Source organism: Gavia stellata, chromosome 4 (assembly GCF_030936135.1).
Source record: "Gavia stellata isolate bGavSte3 chromosome 4, bGavSte3.hap2, whole genome shotgun sequence".
NCBI classification, from domain to species: Eukaryota; Metazoa; Chordata; class Aves; order Gaviiformes; family Gaviidae; genus Gavia; species Gavia stellata.
In genome coordinates this window covers 1,661,029-1,686,062 of record NC_082597.1, presented here as the reverse complement: position 1 = coordinate 1,686,062, position 25,034 = coordinate 1,661,029, and the positions used below count along the sequence as shown (strand labels likewise).

Genomic DNA, 25,034 nt, shown 5'->3' with positions numbered 1-25,034 from the left:
CTACTACACAGACATTCAGGTAAGATTTTGTATTTCTATTCTCTAACTCAGTAAAAATAGAAGGCACTGAAAAGCCCTGGAAACCTTATATGAAGCACAATTTAAATATAAAATGTACATTGTGTATGTACTGGTTATTTTTTTTCTGACTTAAACGTTGTGGGAAAGAGACACTTGGGGGTGGAGGGGGAAAGTTTTGAGCCAAATGCCAAAGTCTTTTCTAAGTTTCTGATTTTTAATCATTCATTCATTTCCTTTTCCCCTTGAAGAAACACTTACCTTCATGACCTTAGTTTATTAAGACTAAAAGGATTTAGATACATTGATAGTACTTCCTTTACATTCACACTTAGTTGTCGGGGAATTAGATTGTTTTCTAAATCACTCTAAAACAGAGAATACTGGATGAATCATCAAGCAAGGGGTGTAATACGGTTAACCAGAAAAAAACATTCCATACTCTTTCAGTGTGGGGTCACCATGTGAAGGAAGGAAAAAAGGAACCAATAAAGCTGGAGAGGTGTACCTTGTGTCAGGATACGTGATACCACGAAGAGGTACAGCTAAATTCCCAGGCCCTGGCCTGAGGGGGAAACTGCACATTTGGTAGGAAAATATGAGACAAAACATCACAGAGAAAATCCTGAACTTTCCAGCTAATCCTGGGCTCTGGACCCTAGTACATGCTGAAAATAGTAGTATTTATACTACATTTCTGCTACTGAAATATTTAACAGACCCTTCAGATGCCTGCCATCTCTAGCTGGGATTTGTTAATTTATTTGTGTTCATTTAATCTTTAGTTTATGTACTACCAGTAGGCTCTAGGGAACATAGGAAAATGCTAGGTGCCATTTTTCAGAAAGAGCTAAAGTACAGATGCTGAAAATTACTTGTCCAGAGCTACAGAGCTCTCCCAGTTTTGGGATCCCTAAAGACAGCACCATGCTTCCATCATAGATTGTATGTCTGTTTTTCATGCCTTGGAGAGGCTTTATTTATTTTTAAATTACTTTTTAAAGAAGCACAAACACTGTGAAGACATCTACAGCCCATAATTCTGTTTTTCTTTTTTAGGTTTCTGTAGCTACATCAGAACAGAACATCCAAAGTATGTCAGACAGAAGGCCTTTCCTCAGCAGTGGGAGAGTGGAGATGGGCACACATGACAGCCAAGTTTATGGGTTGGTTTGTGGGGAATGTTTTTGTCCTTTAAAAAAAAAAAAACAGCAAAGGAAGTGTTTAAATTAATGTGCAGGAAGAAAAAAACTTAAGTAAATGTATGTGCTTTAAAAGTTGCTCTGGTTTATTTTAAACAAAAGCGTATTTAAAAAGGTGAGCGGGTTTACTAATGCTATTTCTTTGAAAAACACCTTTTACAAGCCACATTAAGGAAACATTCTCAGTTTAATTCCACAGCAATAAGGACAAATCCTGTCATAACAAATACTTGTCGTTTTATTACTTGTGTGCTTGATATATCGGTAACAGTACGGCCTCAGTGCTTGCCTGCACTATATTAACACATGCTTCTTTGACAAAAGCCGAACTCGTGGTTTCATGGCCGGGGGGGAAGTTAGATCCAGGATTCCCTATGCTGGACTGATAAAATTTCGTAGAGGAAGGTTATAGGTTGCAGGCTCTGTCATAATACTTAAGACAGTACTGTGAAGCCCAGCCTGCCTTTTCAGCGCGGCCCTCGGGCAGGGCTGTTGGCCAAGGAGAAGGGACTGTCAGCCTGCACGGTACCAAGGGCTGAGATTCGTTCAGCGCGTCAGCCCACAGCTCCAACCAGACACAAGGGTTTCCAGCCTGCCTTCAGCTGCCACCCTCACGCAATGCAGCTTTACCCAAGTCGAGCGTTTGCGTGGACCTTATAGAAAGTTTACAGCTCAGTATGCTATTCATTCTGAAAGCTAAGGAGCACAGTGTCTGCTTTTTCCTCATACAGTAGCAGTAAATAGTTACCCAAAGCACTCTTCCTCCCTGCTTTAAGACTTGGCATGAATATTCCTCCAAATAACCAAAAATCTGTGTAAAAATTAGGTTATTTAATGTGGCATTTACCGTCTCCTCCAGTGTTAGAAGAGCTAAAGAGCAATGAAGAAAGCTATCTGGAAACCTAACATTGCAGTAATTATCTTTCAAAAACAATCAGGTGGCGAGAAATGTAGCAATCAACCTCTACAGCTCTAAACACTGCACAGCTTACCGATCATTTTACTCTAATACAAATGGTAAGTCAATGGGGTGGTGGAGGAAAATGGAGCAGTGAAAAGGTAATGGATTATTATCCTTGGTGAATGATGCAAAAATTGTCATTTGTGGAAGCAAGCCTCTGCAAGTCGGGTTGTGTAATCCCAGCAGCAGCAATGCCAGCCCAGGGACAAGAAGTAATGTTGCCTCTGCTTGAGACCGTCACAGACAGTGCCACATATTTCTTATTTTCAGCTTCATTAGAGAAGCAGGGCAGTTTCTTCATGGCAATAGGGTGTTTGAAGCACATTATCAGACAGCCATAACTGAATAAATGAAAACAAATTAGGCACAGGGTGGGGCATTTGGGAGAGATGAAAACCTTTCACAGTTGAGATAACCTTACAGCAAACTTACATGCGTGAACCAAGCTAAGAGACAGACCTGGACGCCAATCTCTTGTACACTGCTGTTAATCTGGAGTAAAGACCAGATAAGCTCACTCTTGACACTGCCACTAGTGTGACGCCAGAACCTGGTCCGTGGCCTCTGTGCAGGGCCATTGATACTGTCTCCAAGAAGTCACAGGAAAGGGATGACCTCCAAAAAGATGGCAGTTGCATACTCGGGAGTGTCTGGGTAGATACAAAGAGCCGTGGTCTCTTTGGAAAGACTGTAATTTTTTTCCAGCTGTGCTTAAGAACACCCAGGTCCAACATAATCTTCCTTTCCTCAGCCTGTAGCACCTTGAGTCCTTACTGAGGTGGGACTGGGGCAGGTGAAGGTGTCGCTCTCACTGGTAGTGCAGCAGCTCCTCCCAGCGAATGGGCTGGGAAAACACCTCCCGCTCCAGCCAGAGTTCGTAGGAGTAGTGGAAGTCCTCGGGGAGCTCCAGCCGCTGTCCCAGCACGCTCTGCAGGCAGTTGTCCACCGGCGCAAACTCTGAGTCTTGAGGTTTGTCGTATCTCCGGCTGTTGAAGGCTTCAATGTTGGCTCTCAGGGTGCATTCTTCAGCCTGGAAATCCCATGGTCTGGCATCGATATCTACATTGAAGACGAAACAAGGCCAAAGTATTGTGGAAAAAATAACTCTGATAAGGTTTGGGCAAAAGGAAGGATGAAGATTTTACAGCAACCACGGGCCTGAATTGACCAGAGTATTAGCCAGTCAGTTATTCCTAATTATAATTCCTAATCAATTCCCATTATGTATGCATTTTCATTTAATGTATTTAAATGAAATATGTTAAAATAACTTGTAAATTAAGCAGAGTCAGAAAACTTCCTATAGAAATGCCATTATTTCTGTTCTGGAGTGTGCTTAAAGGACTCTCTATAATTACCAAGCTCCTGCTTTTTTCAGAAAGGCCCTGCCACTTTTACTGAAAATCTCCACAGATTTCTGAAGCAGAGATCAAGATTTAATGCATATAGCTAAAAACTGGTGAGCTTATGATGAGCTACTGAAAACAAAGGGTTTTTTTTAAATTTGGACAAATTTAACTACAAATGATGTTGAAAATCTAATAGCTGGCTGCAATAACCATGATATTTTAAACATGTAGTGTTATGTAAACATGTAACGTGAAAAACTCCAGTATTTTGAAAGTTGGTCTTTATGAAGTCTAAATCTATATGAAATAGTCATTTGCTCCATAAAGGTTCAGTAAATTCATTGGCAAAGCTCATCAGTGCTCAAGGGAGGAAAAGGTCCGAGCTGAGTATCAACCCCAATATACAAAGATAAAAATAAACACTCCAGGAAAAACCCTTCCAGATCGTGTCTCTGAAAGCCAAGTGCTTCCCTGGCAAACTGTCCAGGCCAAGACGCAGTCTCTGCTAAGTAGTGAATTGCGCAATCCAGCGTTGCATTATGTTGCTCATTAACTCTTTTGGGGGAAGTGGGACTCACACAACAATTTATCCTTCCGCACCTGTCTTAAAATTTCATTATTCTCACTATTGCCATGTAAATTCAGTTGTTACGGCAAACCCTTGCTCCAGGGCAGGTGACGCAGGTAGTCTTCTCCTCCTGCTATTTTGGAGCATGTAGTGCTCAAGCTGTTTAAGTCACCCAAGGCAGGCAGTATCCTGTATCCCGTTAGAGGCATAAAGAAGCCCTGCTTGCCATGTTCAATCCCACAGGGAACAATCAGCACGCTGAGAAAGGCAGCGACAGGATAGAAATCCCCGTAAAAGAAAGGAAGTCCCCCATCTTCCAGCCTTCCCGCTCTTTGGTTTTTGGGGGAACTCCACTAGTCCTGAAGTGACATTAAAAATAGCGAGTCCAGTTTTTGGTTCTTCTGAATTAGTGTCATAGTGGTATCATGACTATCGAAAATATAACAAGTCTTCAAAAATTAGACTGTATCTTTTACAGTTGAAGTTGAACACCCTAACATAATTATAATGCCTTTCTCCCTTGTAAAAAAGTTAAGATGTTAGGCTTTTACTTCTTACCCTGTTTTCTTTTGAAACAGGAACGCTACCCAGTTTTTCTACTTAATCCTCATTAAGAAGAAGATATGTGCAGAGCAAAAATTTAGGACTGTGTTAATAAGGCACAAAGATATTTTAGTACTTTCTCTTCTTGTCCTACCCTTGGGTCAGTTGTTGCAGCAACCGGGCGTTCTTACAAGGCAATAAGAGTATGTGGTCTGATGCATCCCATGGATTAATACACGAGGAACATCAGAAACTTCGTGATGTCCCTCAAAAAATACAGATTTAGACTACACAAGAGCTGTTTAAACAGACCAGCACATCTAATCTGTGCTTCAGCTTAAGTATTCAGAGTATCCGCGCTGCGGGGTTGTAATCGCTGTTGTTGTTTCTCACGTGTGAGTTCCTCATGCAACCAATTTGCTCCTTCCTGATGGTGCGGAACAGAGCCTTAAGGCTTCTGAAAAAATCCCCAATACTGGCCCAAACAAGTTTATGGGATCCTAACAGGTCATAGGACAAAACATGTCAAACCTCCTGCGTGCCGATTTCAACTGCGCACACAGAGAGGATGCTTCCCTGGCACTACTCACCGTTGCCGTAAGCCCAGTCATCGTTCATGCGGTGCCGCACCTTCTGGTAAATGGCAGACATGGTTTTCATGTTGCTCTTTCTCCACTGGCGCCCCAGGTATTTGGTCTGGATTTTCAACAGTTTGAGGACATACAGCTGCATCATGGCCTGCTTCACCTTCAGAGCTCGTTTCAGTATTGGGGCCGACTTAAAGACTACCAGCATCTGTCAAGAAATGAACACAAATTAACGCAACGTGTTCAAGAAAGCAACACAAGTACTGTCCGCACAGCTTTGGGCACTAACACCTGGGCCACAAACCCCAAGCAGGTAGAACAGGAGTGTTCAACATAACCCACACTCGCTGCAGGGGGCTTAAGAATCATAGAAATAAGTATTACTTGCAGAAGAAAAAGTATTTCTGCATTTAAGGCACAATCTGTGAAAGAAAAATGGGCAGCTTACGAAGCAGCAGAAGCTCCAGCACTGCCAGAAGAAACTCTCTGCAGGGAGGCTGGGCTGTAGAGTCAGGGACACGCTCGAGGTGCAACGCTGGCAGCCCACGGCAGGTCTCAGGGAGACGGGACATCACCTTACCATTGTCCTCGAGTGTTTCCACTTGGTCAGCTTGTTGAGGATCCTCAGCAAGTTAATGCAGGAGAATAAATTTCTCCAGCAAAACTGGTTGTTGTCTCCGGCTTCCTGCAAGTGGAGAAATAAAAGCGTAAGCCTAACGGCAGCGTTGAACAACACCGCCACAGAGACATCCTTGTGCAGAACATCTTTATTTTCACTGTCTGCACAAGCCTTATTTCTGATGGAGAGTGAGCAGTGGAGCTACCTCCTCACTTGGGCTGTCACCGTGCTGCTGAGAAACCAACAGATTCTGGGGAAAACCATTCTGAAAGATTCAGACGTAATCAGCATTTTAACTTGCATTTAGTTTAGAGGAAGAGCTAAGATAAATCACATTATTCTGGCGTGGGAAGTGTATATTGTGGTAGATTTGTATTCGTTGTTTGCAGTCAGAGAGCAAATTACAGCCTAGTGATCACCACTGCTTAGAAAACAGTTTTTGTTAATTATATAAATTAATTCATAAATTACCACATGCTTAGAGGGCATATTACAGACAAATAAAAGAAAATCACGTAACAACGCAGGATGACAAACAGCAGCATTTGTATCAGGAGGACAAGACTTTTCTGTAACAAAGATCCCCTCCGGCTTAAGTGCAGCTGATACATTATTTTAAATATTTGCTAAATGTAAGCATCCGCAGCTCCAGCTTGCGTAAATATTGCCTGTGGCACATTTGAGCAGTAATTCCACCACTACAGTAACTTGCTTTATGTTTGAACAGCACTGAGCGCAGCAGAAGTGTCCCACAAATAATCTATTCGGGGATGAGAGTGGAAACAAGTGCTACTTAATTTATCAGCCACTTACGGCAAGCTACAGCCTTAACAACTCGTGGCAAAAACTGCAGCCTGGTGCACAATCCAGGTTCTGGGCATCCTCGGGAGGAGAGTCTGGGGACGACCCTTCTGTCAGAGTGTCTAATCCAGCTTCGAAACTACATTTACCCAAGAAAATCCCACCAGCATAACGCCTTCATTCTTAAAAGCAAGCACCACACCTATCATTTCAGTAAGCCGGTAAAAATGCTAATGTACGTGTAATTTTTAGAGGCCAAAATGAAAGTGCTTCTGATTAATTTTATTTAATTCTGGGATTTGGTAAAAGCCACTCTGAGAAAATGCACTTTTCTGCCAGTAGAGGCTACTTCTGTGCTGGAGGCTCCCGCGCACACAGCGGAGCTTGAACAGCAGAGCGCTGAGGCGGGATGTCACCGAGGCGCTCACGGATGCTGCGTGCAGCTCGGGGGGAACCAGCTCAGGAGCAGTGGCCGTGCAGTTTCATATCGGTGCCCAGTCCTAATCTGCTCCCTCTTCACCAAGTGGTTTTTCCAAAAAGACCCCAGTAGAATAAGCTAATATCCATTTCGTAGGCAGCTGGATTTATTTTTGTCACCGAGCTGATGTTGTCTCTATAGCGTCAAGTGAGAGTCTTTCCATCAGATTTACGGGAGGATGGGAAGGCTAATCAGACTTTAATCCCCCTTCTACCCCCATCCTCTTACCTCCCCGTGGCACCACGACATGGTGCAGTAGGGGCCCCTGCAGCCCTCTCCCCAAACACGGGGAGCTGGTGGGGAGCGACAGCCCCATGACAGGAGGGCGGAGATGGGGATCGGCAAGGAGTCGAAGAGCCTGTCCCACCACAGGATGGGTGAAGCCCCTGCTACCTCGCTGGGACTGCAGCCACTCCTCATTTACACCATGTGGGGACAGCAGTTACCCCACTGCCAAAGGCTCCCTCCTCTGGACACGGCACTGCTGAACTCGTCCTGGTTTTCCATGGAAGTAAAGCAAACACACACTCCCCTGCGTTCAACCCACTGAAAGCATAATCATCTGTTACATCTGCTAAGAAATGTGTTACGGCTGGGTTGTTAAAACCAGTGCATCAGAGTATTTAAAAAAAAGCTAAAACAACACAGAAAATGTTGGCTGAAGAAACATAAATACGTGCACAAGCATACGCCTCAAGTACCAGGGCATGTTTAATTTCTATTAAATCCTTACATTCAGGGGTATCCTCCCAAAGACAAACACACATGGTAAAATTCAAGTTGGTTTCTGCATATTTTCTAATAAATTAGACTTCTGTGAGGCTAATATCCATGTCTGCTGGAGGAAAGCAATGGGGCACTGTCGTTTAATGCAACAGCTCCCAGACCCTACTGGGAAAGGGTAACTGGGAATATTTTCCCTAAAATAGTTCCGTCTTCTACAGCCATAAAACTTAGCGATGAGCGTAAGGATTATCGTGAGCCATCGGAGCGCTCAGCGACGTGTCGCTAGATGTCCCCATCGGGCCAGGATACGGTCAGTGGGAGCCTGGCAGGGCTGGATGGGCACCGAGCCTGGCCAGGACACCCAGCCTTCGGCAAGCAGCCCATGGACCAGCACAAAACAGGGGATTGACCCCATTGATAAGGAGGGAGGCGATGTCCTGGAGCTTTCACCCCGAGCAAGCACCCAAAAGGAGGCAAGAAGCACTGGTGGAAAGGCACGTGGGACAGCGGTGGAGGACCGAGCCAGCACGCCGACCACGCGTGACGATCCCACACCCACCCACACCCGTTCCACAGTGGGTTTTTATGTAAATTTGATTTGGCATAATCAACTCATGGCAGGAATTTGCATTGCGGTGGCATGTCAGAAATGCTGTGGCTACAGAGGCAATAAAACCAGTCTCGCTGTTCCGGCTGACCGCAGCCTTGGAGAGATTTGTGAGCAACTTTGGCTCGTAGAAACTAGGGAAAATCTTTCACTTTATTTTAATGATTTTAACCTTTACACAGCTAAGGAAAACAACATAGGCTTAAGATTTTAGCAGCCAGGCAACATGAAATCATCCCTGCCCGGACTGGTTTTGGTCAGGCTCCTTCTTAATGATTCCTGCATCACTTAGGGTCTCCCTTCCCTCTGATCCCCCTCCCTGTTAACCCAGAAGCTTGTGCCTGCTCTGCGCCCTGTCCAAGTCCAGCCGACTCTGCATTTGAGTTATTGTGGTTACGAACCTGCCAGCATTAATGTCTCATCTGTAGTCTGTATATTCACACAGCCCATCACTCTGGCCGGTCTCCATAATACTTAGGCTCCTCTCCATAGGGAATTTGGTTCGTTCCTTAAATCTACTGGCATCTCATGAAATGTGAGAGCTCAGAGCAATTTAAACCTGGGAGGCAATGGCCTCTGGGCAAATCCTTTTAAAAGCAGGCTCTCTTGTTTGGAGAAGCAAAAGGGAAAACTCTAAACCCAGCTATTTTTATGGGGTGCACAACGCCAGCAGTGCCTCCTCCCCACCTCCCCATAGCTGACAGTGAGTCAGAATAGCGATGGGAGGAATTTTCAAGTCTGGAAGGGGAAAAAAAGTCTAATTTTGGAAAGGTTGGGTGTACAGAAAAAGAAGACAGAAAAGAGAAAACAAAAATGCTTCCTCACCCTCTTGCATACAGCAATACTGGTTACAAGGACCCTTTCTGTGCTACTTACCAGGCTTTCTGCAGTGAGCTCGGGCAAATCATAGACTGTACAATGTGGATAATCCAGGACGGAGATGCTGTGGAAGACAGGAAAGAAGGGACTCGTTAAGAATGAGGTAAATATGAAAGGAACTTTTTAAGATGATCTACGTGATTATGCCCAGCAATCTGTAACATCTTCCTTCCCTGTGCCTGGGGTTTGAATTGCAATGCCAGTGCTGCCTTATGCGGCAAGTAGTTTGGATGGGTGGCAATCCCATCTCCAGCGGGCCACGTTGGGCACATGAACCAGCCCGCAGCAGGTGCTGCGCGGACCTGCCTCCCTCCTGCATTTCCGACTGCACAGACGGCACCCAAATGGGCTCCCAGCCTCACCGCTGCCTTGCGTCTCAGCTTAATGGAGCACGTCTATTCCTCTTGGCTCCGAAGCACATCCTGAGTGCATTAATAAGGACTCGAAGGATTTGGATCCATTAAGACATGACAGATTAGTTATTCATATACGTATTTTAAAAAAGGGAAAAACCTGAAACAGATCTTAGGTTAAAATGGAGACATCTGATTACCAGCAAGAAAATTCGCAATGAGGGCATCAGGTCTTTTGAAGCTCTCCAGGCCTATTGCCTTTGTAAAAGTCGCCAATAAAAAAAAAAAAAAGAAAAATGTATATATATAATATGTATGTATACATACACGCACACACACTGATGCTATCTGTGCCCTGAGACGTGCAGCATTCTACAATGAAGCGTGCACCATCACACTGCTTCAGTTCCGGCGTTCCCTCTTTTTTGCTATTTTTTGGTTTTAAATTCAGCAGCTGAGCAAGAAGCTGACTTGTGACGATTGTTGAGTCAGAGGCAATCCAGGATGAGACCCAAGGTTGGGAGATCCCCTAAAACAGGCTTTGTTTAAAGCGTTTGGCCCAGGAAGGACTTGTCTGACCACAAGGACAGATGCTCCTCGCTGGGTCCTACCCATCATAACCCTAAATCTGGAAGCGCCGTGCAGATACAAGCAGGAGAGCTCAGAAGGAGCCAGCTCGGGACCAGGAGTCCCACGGCTCATTTGCTGCAAGTCGTCATTGTGGCATCACTTCTGATACTTCCCGTTGCAGCATCACTGGACTCAGGTCCATACATCTGAACATGACAAAATCCCGTCATCCTTTTTGCAGGGCAGTGCCCGATGTTGTTCGACGCTATCTGACAAACTGGTACTCTGGGCTGGGCAGAACAACTAGACCTCCCTGGATCAGAGCATCCAGCTGCAAACCCCACCTCATTTCACAGGACCATATCCTGCCTGTGAAGCCTCCATCAGAAAGCAGAGGAGGGAGCTAAGTGCTCCTGGGCTACGTTTCCTCCTCGCTTATGTGACTTTAAAGCACAGGACCAAAAATGGAAATGTTTATCAGAAAGAGAATTAATAGATTACTTTCTATTTTTCCATGCGTGCCTTCTCACACATACACAACCATAGCGTGCAGGAGACAGACCAGCTTACACACGTGGCTCAAGAGCAACAAAAAGAGCATCAAAAGGCAACAAAAAGGTTCTTTTCATTGTTCTAACAGCAACATCCCCTGCGGCACTCCCCTCCGAACAGGGAAATCCTACCCAGTCCTACTGAGTTGTGAAAGAGTTGTGCTCTTTCAGTTCCTATGCTGACTTGCGGTAGTCCAGCCAGTCCCTATACACACTCAAAACAGGGCTAGTGTCTTTCTCAAATCAAAAGTAAAAGGCAGTGACAACTAGGCAAAACCTGAAGAAGTCAGGAAAGCTGAATTATAGCTATAAAAAGCAGAAAAGACCTAGAAGACTCTACCCCATCTAGCCTTTTTGAAGCTGTGGCCCACAGGTGCCCGGTGGCACTGGACCACTTTCCAGGAGTCCACATAAAGATGAAAACAAGCCTTTTGTCAGCAAGGGAGATGGGTCTATGTGTATATTAGTAGCCCAGTGAGAGATTGGAAAGCCCCCACCCAGTCCTCCTCATTAAGCAGAAGGGATTTGCTCCCCTCCAGCATATTGCTGTAGTGGAGAGCATACTGCCCCAAGGCCGTGCTAAGGACCAGAGGTCACTCGGTCCCACCACATATTCATGTGTTAGTGTTCCTCATGCACAAAGCCTCCCTGCTCCATCATCTCTGTTCCCCAGAAGTGGCTGTACCTGTTTTTGGCAGTGATATAAGACATGATGTTTTGGTTGAAGAACTTCAGGATCAGCGGGATGCAGTTGGCAAACACCAGATGTTGGGACACGTACTCAAACTGAGGAAGAGAAGTGAAATGGGTCAACGTTAGCTGGAACAACTGGGAGCATCACCTGGGAATGGAAACCCATTTCCAGCCAAAAGCAAAGCAGCCTTGATGGTTTGCTCCTGACACCTCGCAGACCATCTTCCCCTTGCAGAAGTCTGCCGTATAAGGCTTGCATCATATACAGTAACTCCCACCAGCTGGGAAACTCTATTTGCCATAGAGTGGACACACAAACTTTATGGCAGTAGTTTAGGAATAGCTGCACCTAACGACCGCAGCGTAGTTTTTCAAGATAAAAATCTGTGTCAAAACAGTATATGGGGAAATTTCAACTGAAAAAAGTACCCTTACCTTCATACTTGCTTTTAGTTTCTCTCTCCCTCTAAGCATTAAATGGTCTGGATATGTACAGCTGCAGAATACAACAAATCTCTACTGTCCTCTAAAGAGACAGACACAAATAGCAGCAATATCCTATCCTATCCTATCCTATCCTATCCTATCCCATCCCATCCTATCCCATCCCATCCTATCCCATCCCATCCTATCCCATCCCATCCTATCCCATCCCATCCTATCCCACCCATGCCTCTCACTAACCTGCAGTCAACATCCCAAATTTGAGAGCAAAGAAACAGTTTGTTCCTACACGTCTCATCTCAGCCTGGTACAAGCTGTCGACACTTGGTATGCCACCGACAACATGCTGCCGCCGTTATTTGCGAGTGAGTAATCAGTAGTCCCCGCTAGCTGGGATCTGAGATGCTCTCACTGCTTTGAAATGCAGCTGCCAGCAACTAGCAAATAGTGTGTTATATAGGATCGGACTGAAGACAATGTTAATTAGCTGAACTGCAATAATTTGATGGTGTTTCTCTGTTGGCAGAAGAAACACCAAATCTCAACAGAACCGAGACAAAAAACCCCATGACCTGTGTTAGTGTGTAGGTCTGTGCAGTTGCTGCCTCACCGATGCGGCAGCTGGTGAGCGCAGGGCGACCCCCAGCAAAGCCTGGACCAGCCACTCTCTCTGCCACCCTCCGCTGCCCCCGTCGATGCTGGAAGCATCAGCTCAGCCCCCGCAGCAGTTTTTGGGGTGGTCCTTGAGACCAGCTTGGGCACTGAAAGAAATTATGATGGCTCACCCAAAATCAGACACAAAAGCAGAATGGGGGGTGGAACCCCACAGCTTAGCACCAGACTGCAAGGGTCCTCCTGCCATGGAGGAAGAAATGAGAGGAGCCGGTTTGGGGGTGAAGCGAGAAAAATTAGCGAAGGGAAACGGAGAGGAATCAGAACAAATGTAGGATTGTAAAAACGTGGGGTTTTGTTTCATTTTATCCAATCCAATATATGGATTTATATTTATCCTCAGATAAATATCAGTGGACTTCATAACATAGATAGATTTGTATCATGCTGAAACCTTTAAAAAAAAAAAAAATTAGAAAACACTAATTGTTTGACTTGCAGAATGGGTGGAGAACTGGGCCCAGGCCGCAGCTCAAATCAGTCCTCAGTCTTTTTGTAATCAAGGAAAGCTCTCATGCAGGTGCAGTTCGATTGGTGCCATGCAGATGAAACAAAAATCAGATTGCATCTAGGACCCAGACCTCCAGGCTCTGTTGAAACTGGAGCCCCAAGAACCTGATCCTGCCGAGGGACAGAGGAGCGGATTAGTTGACCTCGTGAGGTACCACCCAGCACTATTTCTGGTCATTAGAGATGAGACAGAGCAAAAGAGGGTCTTGTCTGACCCCCATCCCCTTCCCCCTTCTGCCGGGGAGGCTCATGCTTGTGATATCTCCTAAATTTTAACCTGATCAGCCACAGCGTGAATTTTTCCAGAAGTCTGAAAATTCCTTCCACGTGAGTGGAAACGATCCTGTCAAAACACAGGCAGAGATATATTGCAGGCAGGTTATCCCTGCCCGGGTAACTGTATACAAATCCTGGCCTGGGGCTAGGGTTCACCACTACGGAAAAGCGATCTGCAGCTCCTCTTGGAAACCCCTCCTGCAGAGGTCTTTTAGGAGAGGGTCTGTCAGGACACACCGGCTTCAAGACCACCTTGGCAATGGCCAACCCCTTCTCTACGCTCACCTGGTAGATGTGGTTCAGCTTGAAGTGTTTGAGGAGTAGCAGCAGCAAAGCCGAGATGCTCTTCACAATGATCTCTTTGTGTCTGTTCACGTCAATCCCCAGTTTCATGCTCTGAAGAACAGTGATGCTGGGTTGGAGGGAAAGAAGGCAACAGCACAGTGGGTATGGGAGCAAGGAGGACTAAGGGACTGTTGAGTTCTTATTCATCTGGACAGGTTCTACATAAACAGAGACCTTCGCTTCCCTCTGGGACTTCCATCTCCATCTCCTCCTGTTTGGTGACACCAAAGTGCATTAAAAAAGGGAAAAAAAAGCCAATTGCCCTCCACCAGCAATCCTGGGGGAGCAGTATGAAGGACACCTACCATATGCTCACGTATCTTTATGATTTGTGTCAATTAACATGATTTTATGATTTGTGTCACTTAGCTAGCAGACCACAGGGGCTGCCGACTGCCCTCAAATTGTTACACTCCTGAAATCTGGCATTCACATCCTTGGTTTTCACCCCTCTGCCCTGGCAGCAATAGTAGCTTGCACCTATTCAAAGAGACGTCCTCAAATCTGGAGCCCCCAAACCTATTGGCAAACCCCAACTCTCCCGCTCGGTCCAAGACTTTGTGGCAAAGCTGGGATGGCTGGTGGCCACCTCCTCAAGGACTTACGGCATCTCTTCAGGCAACACGTCTGCCAGGATGTTGATGGAGTCGGTCTTGGCTTTAGAGGTGGGCGCTGCAGCAAGGAGGATCTTCAGCAAAGCTATCTGCAGGGGAGGACAGGCGTGGAGGGATGCTCCCAGGAAGGGGCATTCCTTCCTTCTCCTTCACTTGCTGAAGCTGGACAACTTCAAGCCAACTCTATAGGGTTTCACCAGCCCAAGCTCCGCTCACCGTGATGGACTGACTATGCCAAGGCTCAACCTCTCCTTTTATACCCTGGACAGACAGGCCAAGTGTGGGGAGCACGGCAGCTCTGTTTCAGCCTTAACTTAAGGCATCATGAGCCCCTGAGCTCTAGTAGTATGGATAAAATAATGCAAGGGACACCTGGAGCTTAAAAGCATTTAAATGCGTGTTTGTCTCTCCCTACAGACAGAGTGCACGTGACCCAATTAGCGTCTTAGAATCACAGAATCACAGAATGGTTTGGGTTGGAAGGGACCTTAAAGATCATCTCGTTCCAACCCCGCTGCCATGGGCAGGGATACCTTCCACTAGATCAGGTTGCTCAAAGCCTCATCCAACCTGACAACATAGCTGAATTTCAGGACGTGCATTGTATTCCTCTAGGAATCTCTTGGGGCCGTGAGAAGGCTGCGAGAGATGTCCCTGTAAGGAAGGTCATAACCTACAGACTCTCCACAGTTGAAATAGCTGTTGAGAGCACAGCCATGTTGGCAGAGACCTGAAGGCTTTACCACCTTGTTTGCTGAGCCACGTAAAGCACGATGATGGTTTAGTTTGGTTCCTGGCCCAGCGAGCCATCACGCTCGGAGATCAGCGTGATATCATAACGGAAAGTTAATCTCAGCAAGAAGGACAAAGGCTCAAGGGACCAGTGAAGTCCGTAGGTTGGTTCTTGAGGTCAGAAGTGAAGGCGCCTGCATCAATGCGCAACACACTGTTGGTAAATACTACAGCTCACGCAGCTCAAGAGAGGACGGGGGTCATCCCCAACTGGTTCCCTTCAGCAGCTGGAGGGCAGAAGCCAGTTTTGAGCTCCCACCAATGTGGAGGACTTTGTTCCTTGTTCCCATTCCTCCACACACATCCTATTTTCCAACCACTGACCTGCCTCCAACTATTTGACCGTGTCCCTGGGTATCTATACCCGTTGACCCTCGGAATCCCTCCTCTTGGACTGTACTTTCCACCCAACTCTGCTCTGGATTCCCAATAAAAATCTCACCATTCAAGTCCTGAACACACCCCAGCAGCCCCGTGCTGAGCTCTGCAGCTCACAGATCGGCACCATTCCCCACTCAAAAGCTCTTCTTTACTTTTAAGAAACAAGGGCTTACCATATACTGGGGGAGATTGTACAACATCGCTCGATACAAGATCTCACAAGGGGTTTCTTGGACTTCCTCTTCCCCCTAGCACAGAGAAACATTAGAAAAAAGGGAAAATTAAGTATTTCTAGTCCACACACTCGAGACATGTCAGTCACCTCCATAAAACCCAGCTTGAGGACTTAATGATGGACATAGCTGCATGCTGACTGCAGGAAGCTCCAGGCCTTTCTCCACTGCTACATTTGATCAAGATATGGACTTCTAGAAAAAAGAGCATCCAAGGTGTGTCCTAAGGAGAATGTATGGATTTCTTTGACACCTTGAAAATCTTCCACACATCTATCTAGTGATGGGGAGCAGCAACTTCTTACCAGAGACAGGGGGCACTTCTCCAGCTCCTCCTCATTCTTGATCTGGATGTCTGAGATGGAAACGTACTTGTGCTGGCAAAACACACAGACAGAGGTAGAGCAATGTCACAACTGAAGGATGAAACACAGTCAGCGATGACATTTGCTGATTTCGGTAATAGCCGAGTTAGATGTATAGGTCACAGCAGATAAATGGAGAACTGATCTTTGTGTGGGACATCCCTCTGTCCCTGAAGCATCTACGCATCGTGCTTTTGATTATTTCCACCTACTCCTTCTAGGATCTCTCTGTAAGTAAATGGAGAGGGACAATTGCCTCCAAAAGGCAATTCAGACCTTAGATAGGGTCAGTTGACCTATGAAGGTGTCTCACTCCACGTGAAGAACTGCAGGAGCCAAGGCTGGCCCTGCTTCCCCCTGGGAACAGCACAGGTCTGGGTGTGTATGTCCAAACCCAACTCTGGAAGTCTGTCACCTTCAAAGCACAACGTGGCAAATGCTCACCAGGACATAGCAACGTTACACCTCGGATAAAGGGAAAGTCCAAGTGTTGGACAATGTACTTGGAATTGCAGTGAGGACTCAGTTTTTTATTTTTTGCCCCAATTCCTGCAAGAAGTTCCAGAAACTTTTCCTGTGACAACTAACAAGCAGGGACCCTCTTACTGCCTCCAGTAACTGTGTTTCAGCCAGAGGTTAGACATGAGGATCCCACACTGCCCCTCTCAAGCTGTTCCGACCTTGACTGGATTCATCAGGTGGACTTCCCAAGGCAGAGAGAGCAAGAGCTCAGACCAAACGGGTTGCTATACATCAGCTGAAGAGGAGCAGAAGACTAAAGTCACGTGAAACATTTACTGTGGGCTGAGAGCGTACATCTGAGGAACGCGAAACTCGTTATAAGTGCTGTATCACAAAGTTTATGTATATGAGACTTGATGCCCTGCAATCCCCCTATGGCCCTGGTGATCTTGGCCAATGATTTCCCCACTTCCACAGGATCCCCACGGGTCTGGTCCTACCTCAGAGCATCTGCTGAGTGCCAGGGAGCAAAAATAGCAAGGGATGGGGTTAGACAAGCTGACTGCTGCTCAGCAAGGCTTTCTGGGCTGCTTCATCCAAGTGCCGTGCATGGAGCCATCATCTTACCTGCTTCAGTGTCTTCACGCTTTCATGGATGGGCCGTGGTAGCCCTATCAGGGTTTCAGTGTCTCTGTGCAGGATGAAAGAAGGTAAGTACGAGGCTGAGAAGAAGATGTGGGTTTAACCCTTCCATGTCATACAAGGTAAAAGAGGGAGCCTGTAGTCTACTGAATCTACTGAACACATCCCAAATGGGTCAGGAATTGGGAGAGGTGTTGGCATGAGCTGCCCGCCCTCCCATCTCCTCCCCAGCAAAACCTGCACAAGAGAGGGGCGATGTCGGGGTGAAGAACTGGGGTGAAATCAGGTCTCTGCGTGGAGCCAGCGTGAGCCCAACACCGTACCTAAAAACGAATATACCCTGCTGGGCCTGTGCCAGGGTGACTCTGCACCCGCAGCTTGATTTCTTCACAAACTGGGTAATTCGCTGTGGATACCAGATTGTCCCAACTCCTTCCTGCATCAAACCTGTCTCTAGCTTGGGCCAGGGGTCACTTATTCTGGGCTAGGTCTGATTTTTAATAGAAAGAGGTCCTTGGAGACCAGCATCTCCAAGAACATGTTTTTATACCACTGAGTGCACTGCTGAAGCCCCAGCAAAACCCAGCGCTGCACCGCATCGTCTCGAGCATGCCTTAGGCTGGTTGAGTTGAGAAAACCTAAGCTCTGTGGACACCTCCCACCAGTTAAATTGCACTGATGGGAGCTACGAGACAGACTTTGCTGGACCTACACATGTAACACTCACTGTCCCAGCGTGAATCCGATGAATTTGTTCCTGCTTGCTTCCAGGAAATGCTCGATGTCTTTCTGTCTGATGGAGCAGCAGAAAAGAATGAGAAGGTTGGAAAATAGATATATATAAGATCACAGCCTACATTGCTTGGAAAGGACAGCAGCGTCGGACCAGCGAGAACTTTTGAGCTTTCTAGGATTGATTTCTAGAGGTCTGAATAGCAGCAGGCTAGAGCCACCATTGCTCTCAGCGGTTGGGAGCAACGTGAACCAAAACCATTTGTATTTGCTGTGCAACACCATGGGAGTATGCAAATAAATGGAGAGGAGTTCTCTACAACCAGCACCTTTTTATCCACCTCCTGTGCTCCTAGCACCTGCATCTTCAAGTAGCATCTGCTCGCTTTGAGCGAACAAATGTTATCTCCACAGTCTGGTGGAGCACGTGCTGCTCTGAGAGAGCAAGTTGACATCTTGTCCACCTTGGGCATCTTTCATGAGAACTGGTCAGGGTCTCAGCACTACAGGTAGGACATGATCCGTGAGCCAAGCTCTCACTGGCAGAAAGAAACCCAGCTGGATTTCCAGGCACCAGCCAAGAAAAACACACTTAACCCTGTCACAGCTCCCACATCAAAAAGATGTATTTGCTCCTGTGTTTTAAAGATACTGGATTAAATCCAGCTTTGGGTCAACATCAAAAACTCACATGGATTAGAGGGAAAGGGCCAGAGGTTTTCACCCTCTTTTCCTACTGCTCGCCCATATCATGTGTAACAGAACTGGTCTTAGGAAGGGAAGGCACCAACTTCTTTATCCTCAGATGTTTTTCTCCAGTTTTTCACCTTAGAGCAAGGCCACTCAAGAGGGCTTCATCTGGCAACACGAGAGTCCCACTCAACAAGCAAGAGGCAATGTCATTAACCAGTTCCCAAGATGGTTAGCCTAGGACCTTGCCCTACTGAGATCCAGTGGTGCCAGCTGGGAAAGCTGACCCTGCTCCCACAGCGCTCCAGCACAAGCCTCCCTCCCAGTACAACCTGGGATGTCCAAAATGGAATTGCCATTTATTGGCCAAGCTTGGTTTGTAAAGCCTGGGGAAGAGCTCAGCTAACCCCAGTCCAGAAAGGACCAACTGAGACAAAAAAAAGAAGTGGAGTCACTTCAGTTCAGCCTCCCAGAGGCCAACAAACATGCCACAGACTGACGCTCAGCCTGCAATGAACTCCAGGACAGGTAGGACTGGGGAGGATGGCAATGACACCAGATGGTTTTACCTGACTTTGGGGGCCCAGGGGAGCCCTTTGGGGAATGACACCCTTTCGATAGGCGGGCGCTGAGCGGGCATCACGGGGATAATCGCATCCCGCTCCATCAGGTCCAGTTCCCCCTCAATCCCGCTGTCCACATCATCGCTTTCCTCTTCGTCGACTCCTGCTTCATCGTTCTTGAAGGGGTCTCTCTCGTTGTAGATATCCAAACTGTCTTGCTTCACCAGGGGCTGCAGCAGAAGGGGAAGGAGAAATTCAAGTCACTCCGTGGATTTCATTTTCCTCCCAGCCACTGGCACCAGACTTCTCCATCCTGGAAGGCTCAAGCTCCCAGATGTTCCTCAGATGAGGAATTGCTTCCTGGCTGTTAACACCAGAACCTGGAGAAGGAACAGCCCCCTCTGTACCTCTAACCTTGCTGCTCTAGGAGGTGTGACCCCATTTTCCATCTTAACTTTTGGAGCTACCTTCCGACATCTCTCCCCTAGCAAAAGAGGCATTTTCGTCCTCGGACCATAATACAGCAACTCCAAGAGCGGAGCTAAAAAAAGACAAGCTTGCTGTGAGCAGTTTGCTCCTCGGTGCTTATCAGCCCTTTGCCATAGGGTCAGGATGTCCTCTTGCTTCCTCCAGATCAAATGCATCATGGAGCTGATCTGCCACAACTGAAAACAGTGGATGAAAAACTGGACATGACCCAGCAATGTGACCTTATTGTGGACTTTCAGTACTTAAAGGGGGCTTATAAGAAAGACGGGGACAGACTTTTTAGTAGGGCCTGTAGCGATAGGACAAGGCGTAATGGTTTGAAACTAAAAGAGGGTAGATTCAGACTAGATAGTTTGAAACTAAAAGAGGGTAGATTCGGACTAGATATGAGGAAGAATTTTTTTACGATGAGGGTGGTGAGACACTGGCACAGGTTGCCCAGAGAGGTGGTAGATGCCCCATCCCTGGAAACATCCCAGGTCAGGTTGGACGGGGCTCTGAGCAACCCGGTCTAGTTGAAGATGTCCCTGCTCATGGCAGGGGGGTTGGACTAGATGACCTTGAAAGGTCCTTTCCAACCCAAACCATTCTATGATTCCATGAAACTGGAAAACACAGGAGCACTTGTGGGGAAAGGGAAACATGCTCCCGAGCACAGGCTGGCTCCCTGAATGGATGGTGGTCCCCACTGGAAGAGCATCCTGGGCTGTGCACCAGGAGGATGCGCCTGCTCTTACCCTCCGGCTGCGGTGACCACGCTTCTGCTGCTGCTGCTCCATGAGCTCGATGGAGTAGGTGGGAGGCGAAGCGGCGCGCATGCTGCGCATCACCTGGATGCTGTCCTCCGGCAAGGGCGGCAGCCCCAGCTCCTCCCGCTTCCTCACCTTCATCGCCTGCAGGGCTTCAAATCCACCCAGCGTGAACTAGGGACCAACAAGAGAGGTGAGAAAGCGGGGAACAGACGTCGCACCTGGACTGCATGGCTCTTCTGGGCTTCCAGGGGAGCAGCAGTTTGAGGCCATCAAACTGGAGAGTTGAGGATGACAGCAACATGTCACTGGTTCGTTCTCCAGACTTCTCCCCCACTCCCCATCCTCTGCATGGCTCAGCCCACCCTCATGCCAGAAGGAAGTTTGCCTTGTGTCAGCTTCCTGTGCCATCCTAAATAACCTCGTTACGGTTGGACTGACTAGTGGGGAACATCCAGGCTGCATCAGCACTATTCCCAAAATGACCGGTTTCTGGAAAAAGGAAGGGTTTGCACCCACCAGCAGCACCTTCCAGAGCAGGAGCAGGACCTTCTTCATGGGGAAGTGTGGAGCGTGGCCACTGCAGAACTTGGTCACCATCGTGAAGAGCAGAAGAGCAAATGGCTCTTCAGTGTGCACAGGGAAACCTGGTGGAGAGAGGGACCCGGAGCAGGTTCAGAGCAGATCCCTCCTGCCTGAGGTCTCCCCGCTGGTCCCGCATGATGAAGGGACCTCGTTAGGGCACAATGAACTCTGTGACTCACTCAGCTCCATCCTGAAGGTCTCCCGGCAGGTTTTCCACTCGGGAGGATCTGGCTCCTGCTCCACACGGATGTTCTCCACCATCAGGTACATGACACTGAGCAGCACCCTGACGGGACAGCACGGCAGGGAGGTGACACTGCCAGCCAGAGGCCACTTGTCCCCAGAGGCAGTCCCACAGCCTCCTCCCGACGTGCTAGCAGGGGGCTGAGGGCGGCTACCTGAGCTCCGTGCTGTCGGCCAGCGAGATGGCCGGCTTCCTCAGGGCACTGCTGCAGGCCTGGCTGTTGCTGCGGGAAAGGGGACGAGCTCAGTGCCAGCCACTGGGCACGGGCTGCTCCTCGCCTCGACCCCCAGCCTACGTCTGCAGCGGTGGAAACACCGCGCTGGGGGACGTGCCATGGCTGCAGCACCTCACTGGTCCTCGGTGAGGAGGAGGAGGAAGGAGAAAGAAGAGGGCAAGAAGGATGGGGAGAAAGAAGATGAAGAAAAGGAGGGCGAGGAGGATGGAAGGAGGCAGCAAGGAGGATGGGGAGAAAGAAGAAGAAGAGGAGGGTGAGGAGGGCAAGAAGAAAGAATAAAATGAAGATGAGGACAAGGAGGGTGAGGAGGGGAAGGACAGCGCAGGTCCTCTCACTCAATCTCCATGTTGAGGAGCTCCAGGAAGGCGGTGAAGGTTCCCAACCGGTACAGGAGGAAGCTGTTGTGCCGAGACCAGTGCAGGACATCGCCTTCATTATCGCAGTCTCCGAAGACACCTGGAGAGGCCCGAAGGGAGGCACTGGTTAGGGGGAAGCTGCCTTTGAAGCCCTGGAGCACACGGGACCATCCCGGGAAGGAGCTTCACTGCACCAACCTGGCACAACCCCAGAAGAAGGCTTCTGCCAAGCCCCCATGCTGAAGCCAGGAAGCGGATACACGGCTGCATCCAGAAATGGGGGATGTGGTCCTTACCCTGTGCCAGGTAGAGGATGGCCCGTGCTACTTTGAGCCGCTTGTCCCTGTTGACCACCTCCAGCCCATCCAGCAGGCGCATGACATAGGCCTTCTGCTGAGCCCCGTCCAGTTCCAGCCACCTCCTGCCCTGCACTGGAAAGGGGACACGACAACCAGCCGGGCACCTCCCCAGGGGTCCCGCTCTCGCTGGGGGGACTGCCCCGAGCCCCGGGGTGCTGAGCCCAGAGCTGGTACCTTGAGCGTGAAAATCCTCCTCGAAGCATCTCCTGTTGGTGCTGAGCTCAGGCTCCTCGGTGTAGCTGTACAGCTCTGATGGAGAAAGGGGTCAGCAGGGACCCAGAGGGGTTTCACCACCCTCATCATCACCAAATTCCTCGTGGGGCTCTGAAACACCCCTATGCACCCGAGGAGACGTGGGGCAGAGACCTGAACTTATCCCTGAGCTCTTCTGCAGTTCCGAGGGGCATCCTGGAGCCACCAGTGCTACCAAATTCATCATTTTCATCCCCATGTCCGGGCTGGGCTCTTCCCACACTCCTGCCCACAGCAACGGTGCTCAAGATGCATTTGCAATTTCATAGGGGTTTTTTGGGGGGATAATTTTCTGTCCCAGTTAAGCCAGTTTGCAAAGGGAGGGACTGCAGGAGCACCCGGGCAAGACCTGCCCTGATTTCACACCCAGCGGCTCGGATATTTTGGAACCTGCAAATAGGGGCTGGACTTGGATGAACATGTTGTGCCTGTTCCTATATAATTCCTACCTGTTCCTAAATAATTCCTATAGGTCCTACGGTGCTGAGCAGCACCATGGGGGACTGAAAAGGTCCTGCAAGGGAGGAAGAAGGATCCCTCAAAGAAAAAAATGTGTTTTAGCCAGGTCAGCTCGAGCAGCTGAGACACACGCAGCTAAAAATAGCCCCTTTGCTGGTCGAGATACGCTCGGGACCCCGAGGGTTACGGGGCGGAATCAGCCAGAGTCGGAAGATACGGGTCGACGACTCGACCCATCGTGACACCCGCAAGAAAGGGTGACGCTTCCCAGCCTGGGCTGTGCCACCGGGCACGCCACCCGTCCTCCCACCGCCTGCACGCCTGTCATCGCGTCCCGGATAATTCGGAGCGCGGGGTAATCCCCGTGCCCCCACACGTCCCTTTTGCTCGTCCCCGGGGAGTGAGTGGCTCTCTATTAATAAATCCGTCTTGCTCTATTACCGCAAGGATGATACCACTCGATATCCACCCCCCATCCCGCTCGCCCGACTCCCTGAGGGATATTTTTTTTTTTCCCTCCCCGCGGGCACCTATTAATAGCAACGCAGCACCCAAACGCCGCTTCACCTGCTAACTCGGAGCCGTGGCCGTCGGCATCCCCGTATTCAAACTCCAGGTTGGGGCAATCCACCGAGCCCTGCGGAGAGCGGGTTGGGGTTAGCAGGGGGCACTGGCACATCCCCACGGATATTTCGGGAGGTAGGACGGCTGCCAGCACTCTCAGTCTTTGCATTAAAGCTCCTCCAGCTGCTGGATCTCCCCACTCCTCCCCTGCGGATGAGGAACTGGAGCATGAAACTTCGCCGGAGGATTACGGAGAGGCAGGGAGCGGGCGGCCGCAGCCAGACGACCCAACGCCGGCATTGCATCGCGCCGCCGTGCCCCAGGGAGGGAACACATGAACGGATAATCAACTAAATTAACATAATTTCTCATTCTGAGTCCCAGCATCCCTTTTCGGCAGGCGGGCTGGAAGCGATGCGCATCGTCACGATTAATATTGATGACCCCGGAGGATGCACAGCTCCGGGCTGAGCCCGACTTGCTCAGAAACGCTGGTTTCTCACCCAATTTTTGCAGCCAAGCCGGCGGGGCGGTTCGGGGAGCTAAAGCCGACGAGGAATTTGGCGAAGCGCGTGCAGTGCTAATCCGCTTTGTGAGGCCGAGACAGAGGAGAAAAGCAAACCCCAAATTCACGGGCAGGGCTCGGGGGCCATGACTTGGGCACCGTCCCCCAGGCAGGAGGGACCCTTTTTGGGTCAGCCGTCCCCAGGGAGCCCCTCGACCTTGGCAGGGAAGCGAGGTCGTCCCGTCCTCTGCTCACAGGGGTCCCTCGGTGGCTTTACGGTGGCCGGGGACATCAGTCCTGGGCCGGATCCTGGTGACCTGAGCCCAGTCCTGCTTCCCCAGCCTGGCACCCGCGAAGCCGTACGGGGCAGAGCAGCGACGGTGACGCAGCCCAGGGGGGGTTTAGTGGTTATGTTATTTGGGCAGGAGGGGTCAGGGGTGGCAGAGGGGACTGCGGCCCCCAGACCCTGGTGAGTGGGGGGTAAGGGGGTGCCTGGAGGGTGTTGGGGAGCCCAGGGCCCCGCTGGGACCCCAAAAGCCAGCTGCCAGCCCTGGGAGTGGGGCAGAGGCGTGCCAGTTCGGGGGGCAGCCTCCCTGGGGACCTCCACTCCGGGCTGGGCACCCCTCACCCCCGCAGGACCCCACAAACCCCCAGGTCGGAGGGGGGGGGCACCCTCAGGACGGGGACCACCCCCTCCCCCGAACCTCGGATCGGGCCCCGCAGGACCCTCCACCCCCGGGACAGGGACCCCCACCCCCGGGACAGGGACCCCCCCACCCCATCTGGGCTCGTCCCCCGCCGAGCAGCGGCCAGAAGGAGCCCCGGGGGGGGGGGAGTGGCACTGCCGCCCCCCGCCCTTACCTCGGACTCCTTCCGCTGGCTCCTGAAGAGCTCCCGGCTCTTGGGCTGGGGCTGCGCCGGGGGCTGGGGCTGCGGCTGGGCCGGCCGAGCCCTGCCCGGGGCCGGGACCGGGGCCGGGACCGGGACCGGGACCGGGGCCGCGCCGCCCGC

The 25,034-nt window shown here is 49.5% G+C and overlaps 1 protein-coding gene across 1 annotated transcript; it reads right to left on the bottom strand.

Annotated features, from left to right (window-relative positions):
• Positions 1–1,280: 1,280 nt before the first annotated feature.
• Positions 1,281–24,977, bottom strand: STRIP2 (striatin interacting protein 2; the record flags this gene model as incomplete). Its single annotated transcript, XM_059816027.1, has 21 exons — positions 1,281–3,240; positions 5,232–5,436; positions 5,809–5,913; positions 9,336–9,402; positions 11,498–11,598; positions 13,693–13,819; positions 14,358–14,455; positions 15,713–15,787; positions 16,078–16,149; positions 17,227–17,290; positions 17,969–18,034; positions 19,233–19,456; positions 20,453–20,638; positions 20,984–21,111; positions 21,229–21,335; positions 21,448–21,516; positions 21,864–21,984; positions 22,181–22,315; positions 22,418–22,492; positions 23,522–23,591; positions 24,885–24,977. Coding segments are annotated over 21 exons (2,439 nt in total), but the record flags the coding sequence as incomplete, so codon positions are not given.
• Between the last annotated feature and the right edge of the window lie 57 nt (positions 24,978–25,034).